Raw genomic sequence first — 12,446 nt, 5'->3', positions numbered from 1 at the left:
CAAAAGTAATCAAACTCAATCATTTTCAAAAAGAAAAAGTGATTATTTCAATTGAGGTACTTCTACTTGAGTAGGTGAAGTAAATCAATACTCACAGGTAATGATCAGGCTCAAACTTGGCAGATTCAGCTTCCAGACGTTTCCTCCTACGCTCATCTACAGGAGTTTGGTCTGGGTCTTTAATGTCAATAACATCACTGAGTTCATCCTGAAAATGCAACAAAAATTATAGGACCAGGCCACATGTATCACATACAAGATTTATTCAGTAAGAGTTTAAGAAGAATGCTTATCAGCATTACTATACTGAAATCCTTAGATGCTCTTCAATCTCCCTTTCAAATCTTCCGAATTCATGCTCCATTGTGCAAATAAAACATCAAAATTCCCAAGAAACTCAATTACTTGAAGCTCCTTAGAATTCAGGATATTATGAAGTCTACTCAAGCTGTTTTATCATAAGGCAGCGGGTTACTCTGCATTATGATAAAATCTGCAATGTCTAACAAAAGCACACTACCACAGAGACACGATAAAACTCATAGATACTGTTTTTGTGACTTTAGAGATTACTCTCAGAGTCTGAAGTGGCCATACATTAGTTAATGGACAACTGTAGTAACATTTAGGCATCATTAAGTAGTGGCACATTAAAGCTGATAGAAAATGTACTTCTTCACAAATTTCATTGTAATAAACTAGTGTATACATCCTAATAGTATGTAAATACATTCTCTATAAACAACAATCCTCCTGCTCCAAACTCTAATTCTACAATTCATGCAGTGAGTTACATAATTAAGCTGCTTTAAGGAGCTACAACTTAAATTACTTAACACATAACAGCAAAGTAACTGCATTTCAAAGCTCCTATCTTGACAATTCATCTGCAAAAGTGAATTGCAATACATCAGCATAACCCTTGTAAATCCCACAGATACCAGGTGGACAGACAGCCTGAAGAGTGTACATTTCTAAAGTTACTGTGTGGTAAGAAGAGTCTGAAATAAAAAGTACAGTGAAAAAATTACCATGAATTTCACAATGATAAAAAATTTTACTGCAAAACCCATACAGATTAGCCAGCTTTCATTTTATTGTTGGTTTTGGTTTGGATTTCTCTTTAACTTAAAAATTAATTAAAATTCATGGCATCCGAAATACACTGTACACTAATGTTAAAAGAGTTTGAAGTCAGAACAGAAGACAGTACCAAATATAATGCAAAAGTGCTGAAGCAGACTGTTAACAGCCTGCAGGCTGTTTGCAGCTTGTCAGAACTCTTCACCTGGCATGTGGCCTACTTCATAGAGGCCTTTCCCCATGCCTTCGCAGGCTAGCTGAGCAGTGCTGGTGACAGCAGCACACTTCCAAAGCCTGATTTTGCCAAGGGCCCTATTCAGCCCTTTTCTCGAGTGCTGAAATTACTGCAGAGACAGATCAGCCTCTTGACTCTGCTATACAATTTACTCAATCTTGAGCACCACCCTACTTCCACAAGAACAAGGATTTGTCTGTACTACTACATGCAAAAACAGAGTATTCTCAGTAACAGAATGGGATAATGGAAAAACAGTTACTTAATGATTTCCTCCTGTCCACAGAACAAGCCTGGAAGACTGCCCAAAACCCAGTACTTTTATGATAGGAAAAGGCAAAAAATGCATCTACCTGCAGTCGCTGGAACACCCCTGACCGCAAGTTCCCAAAGCCGTAACAGTACTGTGGTATACTGCTTTCTGCACTGTCTTTGCAAGGGGTTTGCTCTATTTCCCAGTCAAATTCTTCTTCCTCCTCCTCAGACAACTCAGCAGAGGCAGCTGTACGTATTGCATGGTCAGAGAAGAAAAATTATTACACAGAAAATACCTGTGTTTTAATAGAAAGGCAAACACTGGTAATACAATAAGCCTTCTTCATTTTACTGCACCTTCTAAGAAATCTTATACAACACTGGGTCACACAGGCAGATGCTAATATGAATAATCCATAGGTTCTGCTCCAAATTCTCCGACTTCCAAAAATGAAAACCAGGAACACTGAAGTTTTTAACTATATGCCCTCAAAGACTGAAATAATTGCTGCCCTGATTTCAGCAAGATCAAAACTTGATGCTGAGACAACGCTAACGAGGAGCAAAGCCACGTTACCAACAACTGAAGAAAAGCGTAAGAAAATTAACCACAAATAAACATTCTTATCTGTTAAATACTGACATTAAAGTCATCCACTAGAACCTTAATTAGCCTCTACCATTTGAGCTACAGGTCCAGTTGTGCTAGTGTGTAGAAAGCAGAAAACTCAACTGTGTGTGGTGGATACAGCCACTAGAGGGGTACAACGATCTACAGAGGATGAGCATAAGCTAAGCACATTTTGGAAAAATGAAAATATAACTAAGATGACATGTGTATCACCTACAATACTTTTGTTTCTATATTTACCCATATTTTCAGATCCATTCACAGCCTTCTTGCACCTTGGACAAAATACTAACAGAAATACTGTAGTTTTCTACATGTATCGCTATGTAGTTCTATAACTATTCCATTATGTACATGTATAAATAGAATTGTTTCATCATACCTATCTCTTCTACTAAAGGCTTTGCTGATCTTGATTTCTTTGGTGCTAAAAGAGATGTCAGCATGTCCAGTCCCTCAAAATACTGGCCAGGAATCTCCTTAGGTAACCGAATTGTAAAAGTTCCTTAAAGGCAAGTCAGATTATAGTTACTGCACAAAAACATCCAAAACAAACAAAAACGTGCATTTTCTTCTAATGAAAGACTCATAGAAACCAGGACATACGCATTTTATTATTCATCAATTTCTGTGTATGTTTTTAACCTTAGTTCAAGTATTTTAATGATAGAATATGAAAGAGAACATTTAACGAGTTGTGGTCTTTTGACTCACTTTCATATAAACACAACCAAAAAAAATACAAGCTTCATTTTATTTTTAATCCTTCTGCCATCAATCAAGCAATCAACAGATCATAGGAAACTATATTCAGCAATCTACTGTCCTAGTCAAGAATCTAATAAAGACTTTGCAAGCAGCAAATTATAGGTTTTATCGGTAGGTTTCAACAATTTTCACCTAATTCCAGAAGGTGTGTGTTTTATTCTAGAAATACCTTCCGCCTTGAAGTGTGGAGAAAGGCTAACGCCTTCCTTGTCAAAACATAGCCAAGGGACTGCCCCAGGATTTTCTCATTTCTACTCAGCATTACCCGACTTCTTTGCAGATTTACTAACTAATAATCTTAGTACACTAACATGACTGTCCCCCCAGGGCTTGAAGAGGATGTGTATACAATTATTTCATTATTAAGACGGTTCTGGACACATCCTTTGAGTTTAAGGATGGCTTGAGTACATACAAGAAAGTATGAAAAAAATCTTATTCAAGTTAAGTAACATTTATTTACATTATTGTATATTTCACTGAAGTACTACGTAATTCCAGTGCACAGTATAAACTATTGGAGAGTTGGTAGCATTTTTATTGACATACATAGTAATAGCATCAATGAATACCTTTGTCTGTATTATAAGATGCTTTTTCTCTGCCATCTTCTACAATTCTTCCAGGAAGTGTCAACCTACAAGCAAAAAATCAGATGTCCCATTGAATGCCTCACTAAATCTACAACTTAATGTCTCAGCCTATAAAAACGTAAGGCATATTCCAAAAGTAGCACAAAGGACTTAGCTACATGACCCCTTTCAACAGTAATGGAAGTCATGCAGCTAAATCACCATTTACTTCAAAATCTGTTTCCCTAAGTATTGGCACAAGAGATCAGCATCTGAGATGAGATTTGTGACTCCTGGCTCCCAGCCTGGGTGAGATCACAGCCACCACAGAGATGACACCCTTTGCGTTATATGCTGCACTTGGAAGATACTACAATTTAAAAACTATAAGCTAACCCACAGTGACAGGATATGAGAACTCTCAAGAGCTCCTGTATTGCTTATTCAGAATAACTAAGTCACTTATTCTATCAGTCCGCTAAAATCACTTGTGGCCTACTAATGTTTAAAGCGGAAGCACGCCCAAGAATACAGGATATAGAAAATAAGAAAGGTTAATAGCTCGTCATGTCAAAGGTTCTCTTACCACACTTACACCAAGATTGCCTCTTCCTCCTTTTCTACAGAATAGTGGGGACTCTTCTATCTAAAGAAAAGATACAGCTGGAAGCTCACTTCCTACTGCCTCTACTCACATGGCTTTTCTCTTATTAAGAGTGCATCAAAATCCATTCTTCATCAAATATACCATGCCTCGCTCTCAACAGGCAAAGTACACATTTGTTCTACACATCTTACATCCAGAATTGTCTTCCCATTTTACAATTAATCATAGAATTACAGAACAGTTTGGGTTTGAAAGGACCTTAAGATCATCTAGTTCCAACCCCCTGCCATGGGCAGGGATGTCTCACACTAGACTATGCCGCCCAAGGCTTTGTCCAGCCTGGCCTTGAACACTGCCAGGGATGGAGTATTTATCGCTTCTTTGGGTAACCTGTTCCAGTGCCTTACCACCCTCACAGTAAAGAGCTTCTATTCTTTAATAATCATCATCATCATCTATTAATATTTAATCTATTAAGCTACTAATCTTTAATAATAATCGATTGTAAAATAAATGTAGAAGAGTATTCCTTAAAACTCCCTTTAACGTAATTTACTGCCTAGCAATGAAGTGGCCAGATCCATAAAAACAATCCTTTGCACGAAATGGGCTGTCTGTAGTTGACAGTGTAAAAGCTGCAGAAGAGGAATGTTCTAAAGGGACCAAAATGAAGTTCTTTCTCTACTGAATATATTTACTTAATCAAGTTCAATTTTGTTTAAATCCTTCCACTACTTACCTAAGGAAGTATGGCTTAGCGTAAAATTTAAAATCTTCCCCTTCAAAATACACATCAAACTCTGAAGCTCTGGCATAAGGCACTTTGATTACTATTGTAAGAAAGTCAGGATCCTGGGTCAGTTCAAAAGCTGGAGTTATCATGATGAATCCAGCAGGAAAAGCCACGTGGCCCTATCAAAACAGAAAAACAAGGAAAGATTATTGTAGTTTCCAACTTACCTGAGCAAATGGTATCTCTTCTAAATTCTCTAAGAGGAACATTTCAGATTCTAACATCTTACATGTGCTGAAGAAGAAAACACAACAGCAGCAACAAAACAAAAGTTATCAAGAATGTGAAGGTACCACCTCTGTGCTTCTTAAAGAAATAACTGAATGTAAAGGAATGCAAACACTTGGAGCACAGGAAAGCACCTATTATGCTCTGTTTAAAACCCACTAAAGTCAGTCCTGGAACTTGTCAGCTTTTTGTAGCTGTGGTTTATAACTGTTTAAATCTTTACAGTTCATTAGTGAACTGATCACAAATCTCTATTAGAAAACATTGAAAAATGGTAATACTTCCAAAAAATTAGGGCTGTATTTCATAATTCTTACACCTATCAACCAGAACACAAGCAAAAGATAGAGTACACCCCAAACAGATTATATTATGTAAGACGCACTAAGCATAGTGCTATATTCAATGCATAATGGGACAGCACACACACAGTAATTCAAAGATGCTCCTTTGCAGCACGTTCATGACACAAGAGCTTAAACATGAGCAGCTGACATACTCAGGATGTCAAGCGTGAGCATGCTTACTATTTTGATCAGTTTGCAGGGTTTCACAAATCTGAAGAAGCATCCTAAAAAACTCGCATGCCTTCCTGTCCTGGGTTCAGTAGTAGCAGTCGTTTTTTCCCCTTCTTAGTAGCTGGTACAGTGCTGTGGTTTTGACTTTCAGCCTGGGAACAGCACTGGTAACACCAATGTTTTTAGTTGGTGCTCAGTAATGTTCACTCTGACCAAGGACTTTCTGAATCTCATGCTCTGCCAGGAAAGAGGGGAAGCCAGGAGAGGAGGCCGGGAGGAAGCAGAGACAGGGCACCTAACCCAAACTAACCAAAGAGGTATTCCATACCACAGCACATCATGCCCCCTATATAAACTGGGGGCAGTTACCCAGAAGAGTTAGATCACTGCTCGGTTGGGCTGCGTATCGGTCGCCAGATGGTGAGCGGTTGTATTCTCTTCCCTTGTTATTTCTCTTATCATTATTATCATTGGTGGTAGCAGTAGTGGTTTGTGTTATACCTTAGTTACTAAACTGTTCTTATCTCTACCTGTAGGAATTACATTCTTTCGATTCTCCTCCCCCTCCCTTTGGGAGTGGGGGGGGAGGAAAGGGGAGGAGTGAGCAAGCGGCTGCGTGGCCAAGTTGCCAACAGGGCTTAAACCACGACACTTACAAAGATTCAGTGGAAGAAAATGTACCACAGTAGCAGTAACGGAATTAAATTCCCTAGAGGATACCTGCCACCTCCTTCACCATGTGTTTTTTAAGCACAGTTTATGATTAGCATCCATCAGAACCATACATACATATGTACATGGGCATGTGTATATATTTAGCATGAGAGAAGGAACTTACACAGTACCACTCACCTGATATTCAGCTTGTCTGACCCTTCAACAATTTCTAAATGCAAGCCACTTCCTCAGGTTTAGCTTAGATTTCAGCTGGGGGAGGAGAGAACGGAAGAAGAGGACTTAAACAGAATCACAAATCTTTGAAAACCGCAAATTAACTTTTCCAGACAAAAATGTTTTTATCAAAAAAATGCAAATTAAAACTATTACCTGGAAAAGAGCAAGTTGTCACTGACTTTCAGTTATCTTTATTAAACGTATCCCCATTCAGACAATTTCATGAGAGCTAAATTAACAGATTACACTTTTTTTTCCTTATGGGTAATCTACCTCATTTGACAAGGATGAAAAACAAACTCCCGTTTCACAGCATCACTTGATCCCAGGGCAATATTCCCACCCTTTCCACGCTGAGAAGCTGCCATGTGTTTACCGAGTTGTAACTAGATAGGAGATACCCGGCCTTAAAACCAGCTGATGTACACTTCTGTGGACTTTCTTCTCTATCCAAACACCACACACTGCCCAATGAGAAAGGATAAATAACGAACCCCATTCGTACCCCCCACGGATGATGCGCCAGCCCGCATGTTTGTTTTCCAACAGCCGTTCCCACCTTCCAGCACTGCCACACCATCGGCCTCCCCTAATGACCTCAAACTAACCGGGAAGTTCCCACACAAACCCCAGGTATTTCACAGACCTCATCTGTGAAATATCACAACATTCAACCCCCAGCAGCACTTCCCACAACCAAACATCAAGTTATCCGGAAATAACGGAGCTTCTCAGCCTTTTACTAGAGAAAAGTAAGAGCAACTACAACTAAAGTGTTTCTGCTGCAGCCAGGAGCTGACAGGAAAAGGGACAAACACTGCTTTCCCCTCAAAGCACCACGGTAAGGCACAATGCGGCACCGCTCCCGGTAAACTGGATCTAACGCCGGCTTTCCAGCCGCACCGAGGGTACCCAACGGGAATCCCGCCGGCCGTACCCCAAACGACTCCGGGTGGAGCGGAGAAGCGGCTCAAGCCGAGGTGACGCGGTGAGGGGAGGGATGAGCAGGGCTCGCCACCAGCAGACCCGCACCACAGCTGCGGGCCGCGAACCGCCGCCACCCGCCGAGGTCTCCGAGAGTGGGGAAAGGCTCCAGGACCGTCGCGGCAGGCAAGAAGCCCGCTCCACCAAAGCCATGCCTCTACCTCCACTCACCGCGCCGGCGCCGCCATTGCACTCCCTCCAGCGCGCAGGCGCAAGGGGCGCCGGCGGGGCGGGAGCCAGCTCGCTCCGCCCTGAGGGGATGCCCCGGCCCGGCCTCCTCCTCCTCTCCCCCAGACCGCCCCTCTGACCGCCGCCCGCCTTCGGAGGAGAGCTGAAACGGAAGGGACGGCGGAGGGTGGAGCCGGCGAGTGGGCGTCAATGGCGTGCGGGACGGGTGAGGGAGCGTCTCCCATCCCTCGGGGCTGGCCACGTCTCGTGTTCCCTCACGGTCTGCTGGTGGCCGGGGAGCTGCTGGCCAGGGAGCCCCGTTCCTTCCCTTCTGTGCCCGGCTGGCTTTGTGTTTGCACAAAAGTGAGGGTTTGGTGGGCTTGGTCCTGCTTCAAGGGAAATCCAGTGATCTCGAGAGATAAAAGTAGTATTTGATCAGATCCTAGCCCTCAACTCCCATCAAAATGCTATTCAGAGGAATGGGCGCTGCAGTCTGAAGATCGCCTCCATAGCCTGTGTGCTTTCCCCCGCTTTGTAATAGCTGCAGTAGGCGTCAGACTCGGTTAAATACTGCTTAAACCTAACAGGCTGCGGAAAGTTGATGGTGTTACCTCACAGCTCAAAATACGAGAAATGGTTGTATATGTAAATAAAGCATCCAGTGAGAGCAGATGCATCTGGAGAGGGGAGAATGAAGTTAACAACTGAGTAAATATGAGTATGTTTGGACCTAATGTAATTTAAATTGATGTGGTAAGGATAAAATGATTTCAAGAACCAAAATACATTGGAGGGCTGCAGAAATAGAAGAAACAGAAGAGTGGCCCCAGGAGCACTGCTGGAATAGTAATTCCTGATTATGTAAGTCTCTTCTAAGACAGCAGATAAAAGCGAACAAGATTGACAATGTGAATAGAGGCTGATCCTGATGAATCAAAAGAAAAATGGCATTAAGAACAAGAACTTCAAAAAATTGCTAAAAGCAGTAAGTTGGTTTAAAAGCCATAATTTACTTATCTTTAAATACAGCATCTAATGTAGAATTAATCTGATTTTTTCTGACATTAGACCGAGAAAGATAGTCTGGTTCCAGATAATTCTCTACATTTTTAAATGCTACTGACTCCCTGCCCCCTTTGAAATGCATTCAAATGTTTTTCCTGAAGGGGAAAAACCCATAATTATGTAACTTCTGCTAATGAGGTATGCTTGGGGGTTTTGGGTTGGTTTTGGGTTTTCTGAATAGACAATCAATCTTCCAGGGTAATAAAGACTGATTTGTCTTGCTGGAAATCCACTGAAAATGTCATCTTTTCATGGGAAAACATCTTTATTCTTGTACAGAACTGAATCAGCAGTTTAAATACTGCACAAAAAATAAATACATGCTACAGAACAGATCCAGATCATTCCCCCCATTGATCTAAAATTGACAGATCATTTAATATTCTGCCTAAACGTTCCTGTGTGCCATTTTTTTACAAGCAGAAATTGAAGATGCTTGGCTTATGTTTTTTTAATATATATTACGAAGTTAACGATGTTATTTCAGACACTGGATTGGACTTGGACCAAGGCCTTAACCAAGTCTTCAGAAACTTTTGATGCATTTCCAGACAACTTAGAATCGTAGAATCATAGAATAGGTAGGGTTGGAAAGGACCTTAAGATCATCTAGTTCCAACCCCCCTGCCATGGGCAGGGACACCTCACACTAAACCGTGTCACCCAAGGCTTTGTCCAACCTGGCCTTGAACACTGCCAGGGATGGAGCATTCACAACCTCCCTGGGCAACCCATTCCAGTGCCTCACCACCCTAACAGGAAAGAATTTCCTCCTTATATCCAATCTAAACTTCCCCTGTTTGAGTTTGAACCCATTACCCCTCATCCTGTCACTACAGTCCCTAATGAAGAGTCCCTCCCCAGCATCCCTATAGGCCCCCTGCAGATACTGGAAGGCCGCTTTGAGGTCTCCACGCAGCCTTCTTCTTCTCCAGGCTGAACAGCCCAAACTTTCTCAGCTTGTCTTCGTACGGGAGGTGCTCCAGTCCCCTGATCATCCTCGTGGCCCTCCTCTGGACTTGTTCCAGCAGTTCCATGTCCTTTTTATGTTGAGGACACCAGAACTGCACACAATACTCCAAGTGAGGTCTCACGAGAGCAGAGTAGAGGGGCAGGATCACCTCTTTCGACCTGCTGGTCACGCTCCTTTTGATGCAGCCCAGGATACAGTTGGCTTTCTGGGCTGCGAGCGCACACTGAAGCTGGCTCATGTTCATTTTCTCATTGACCAGCACCCGCAAGTCCTTCTCTGCAGGGCCGATCTGAATCTCTTCTCTGCCCAACCTGTAGCTGTGCCTGGGATTGCTCCGACCCAGGTGTAGGACCTTGCACTTGTCATGGCTGAACGTCATAAGGCTGGCATCAGCCCAACTCACAAGTGTGTCGAGGTCAACTTTTGGACCTTACCAATGTAATCTATAGTAAGAATATTGGGCAGGAAGCTGAATTATGAGCCAGTAGGCACCATCTTCACTGGGTAAGTTCAAATATGAATGACAAGACTATGAAAAATAAGGAAGAAGTTTTATCAGAGTTTGTTCTTGTCTAACTGAACCTTTCCAAGACTGACTCAGAATTATTTGCTTCAGAGTCTAAGAAGGGTTTTTTGTCTGGTAATACTTACCTTGTAAAAGAAATATTTATATGCTGATTTTAATGAAGAAACTGGTGCATCAACCATTCTGCTCTTCCATCCAAGTAAAATATTAAGGAGCATCTTTAAAAACTTTGCATTGTTTTCTTCTGGAAAAAGCATACTGAGTTTTTTTTGACTCTGATGAAAAAGTTTTATTTAGAAATGTAGAAAAAACAAATATTTTGGTGCATCTTTCTGATGAAGCAGTGAATTTGGCTGCTGTATGTTTAATGGAGCACTGAAGAATGAACGTGCATTACCTGCGATGTTCTGGCCAAGTAAGTAGTAAAACTTTCTGTCCCTTTGAAAAGTAGAAACATGAAGCTTTGCAATCTGCAAGCACAATTGACTCTGCATGGCTAACAATAACAAGTAAATCTGGCATAATCCCATGGATGTGATACATACTGTATTGTAGACATACAATGGACATGTACATAGAAATGGTAATCAGATACAAAATGTGCATTTCATTTAACAAGTAAAAACCTGTTTATTTACCCAGGAAGCAACTGGAAATAGAGTAGGTATATATTTCACTATTAAGTGTATTTCTCTGTGAAATACATTATGAAATACATTACGAAATACATTACTATTTACATTCTCTGAATTAGTAGTGTCATAATTTTTATAAAGAACTAGAAGTAGTTCTGTAATTGTCAGATTTTCACTTTGCAAAAATTCAGTGTAAGTGAACAATGTAAATGGTAAATAAAGACTGCCTGAGATGGAACTAGATATCATTGCACATGAGTAGAACTCATATTATTCTTCCCTTTATTTTAAAAACAAGTGAAAAACAGGTATTTGTACATCTTTTATCTAAGTGACCTGACACGTTCCTCTGAATCTAATGCATTTTCATCTGAATGTCCTTTCCCCACAGATTTGCTTTTCCAGTTTATAACACTTAACAGTTTCATTTACAGATGTGCCATGTTCATAATACCATGATATCATGATAGCTTTATTTTTGCTCTTTTCTTTTACAGCTTCCATTATCCAAAGATAATGAAGCTTCTCATTTGATTTTTCCAGAGGAGGGAAGGATCCTGAAACACAGAGTCCTTTTTCAAATAAGCATAACAATGTAGATCTTGTTACGCTTAGGAGGCAGGATGGTGGCCTTGATAAATTCAGGATGAAACCTGCAGTAGTCTTTAGAAAAATACAATTGTAATGGTTAGGGAGTCAAATATGTAATGTGTTTCTTGGTGTTACATTTTGTGGTGTTACCTGCTAGACAAGTGCCTGACTTGCTTTGAAGTAGGTGTAAGTAAAGTTTGCATCTGAGAGATCAAGTTATAATTTACTTAGTGATTGAAGCACATAAACTGTAATGCCAGTAACTGTCACAGAGGCCCTAATGAACCTCTGTGGGAGCCTGACCCACCACTGCTATGCCCAGTGTTCTTGATGCCTGTGGAGTAGTGCAGAGGCAGGCACACCGGGGGTGTCGCATTTTTGTGGCAAATGGGGGGATTTGTGCTGAAGCAACTTCGAGGCTTTCAGACAGCTTCCTAGGGATCTGTTTGTGGTCTGTTGTGTGTTCAGAGCCCTTGGAGTTGTTTACTCATACTCCAGGAACAGCATATAAATGCCTTTGCTAGTCTAGGGTTTTAGTTCAGTTATAGGCCAATAAATTTCTTAGATTTACTTCTCACTAGATGGTATGTGGTATAATTTTCTTTATACTGCTTCTCTGTAGAGAGTGTATGTCTGTCACAGCCCCATTCTGGGGAACCTGGCTCTTTTAACTCTGTCATTCACTCTCACATTAAGTTGTTTGAATCCTTGGCTGCTGCAGAAAGTAGACCTTCTTACACAACCCTAGAAATTGCAAAAATAAATTACTAAGAAGGCTTCATTTTTAAGGTTTCATCAATATATATCTCATGTATTAAGGTTGCACATCATGACCAGGCCATTGCTTCGCTGCCAGAATCAAACACTTTGAAGAGAGCTATGCATTCAACAGCACGGATTTGAAGCTGTGCAATGTGATT

General features: G+C 41.0%; 1 protein-coding gene across 5 annotated transcripts in view; it reads right to left on the bottom strand.

Moving 5' to 3' along the window:
- The window catches only part of SHQ1 (SHQ1, H/ACA ribonucleoprotein assembly factor), a 54,163-nt gene extending 46,274 nt beyond the window's left edge, over positions 1-7,889 (bottom strand). For 2 of the 5 annotated variants that reach the window (XM_065687458.1, XM_065687460.1), the window contains exons 1-7: positions 7,740-7,886; positions 6,543-6,617; positions 4,891-5,063; positions 3,545-3,609; positions 2,587-2,709; positions 1,672-1,820; positions 96-208 (exon numbers count right to left, since the gene is read on the bottom strand). In XM_065687458.1, coding sequence (XP_065543530.1) covers positions 96-208; positions 1,672-1,820; positions 2,587-2,709; positions 3,545-3,609; positions 4,891-5,033 — 593 coding nt within the window. In that variant the 5' untranslated portion in view covers positions 5,034-5,063; positions 6,543-6,617; positions 7,740-7,886. The other 3 variants (XM_065687461.1, XM_065687462.1, XM_065687459.1) reach the window with 3 other exon arrangements.
- Positions 7,890-12,446: the final 4,557 nt, after the last annotated feature.

Source organism: Lathamus discolor, chromosome 7 (assembly GCF_037157495.1).
Source record: "Lathamus discolor isolate bLatDis1 chromosome 7, bLatDis1.hap1, whole genome shotgun sequence".
Lineage (NCBI taxonomy): Eukaryota > Metazoa > Chordata > Aves > Psittaciformes > Psittacidae > Lathamus > Lathamus discolor.
Note: the sequence above shows the minus strand (reverse complement) of the source record. Positions and strands in the feature narration are given on the sequence as shown.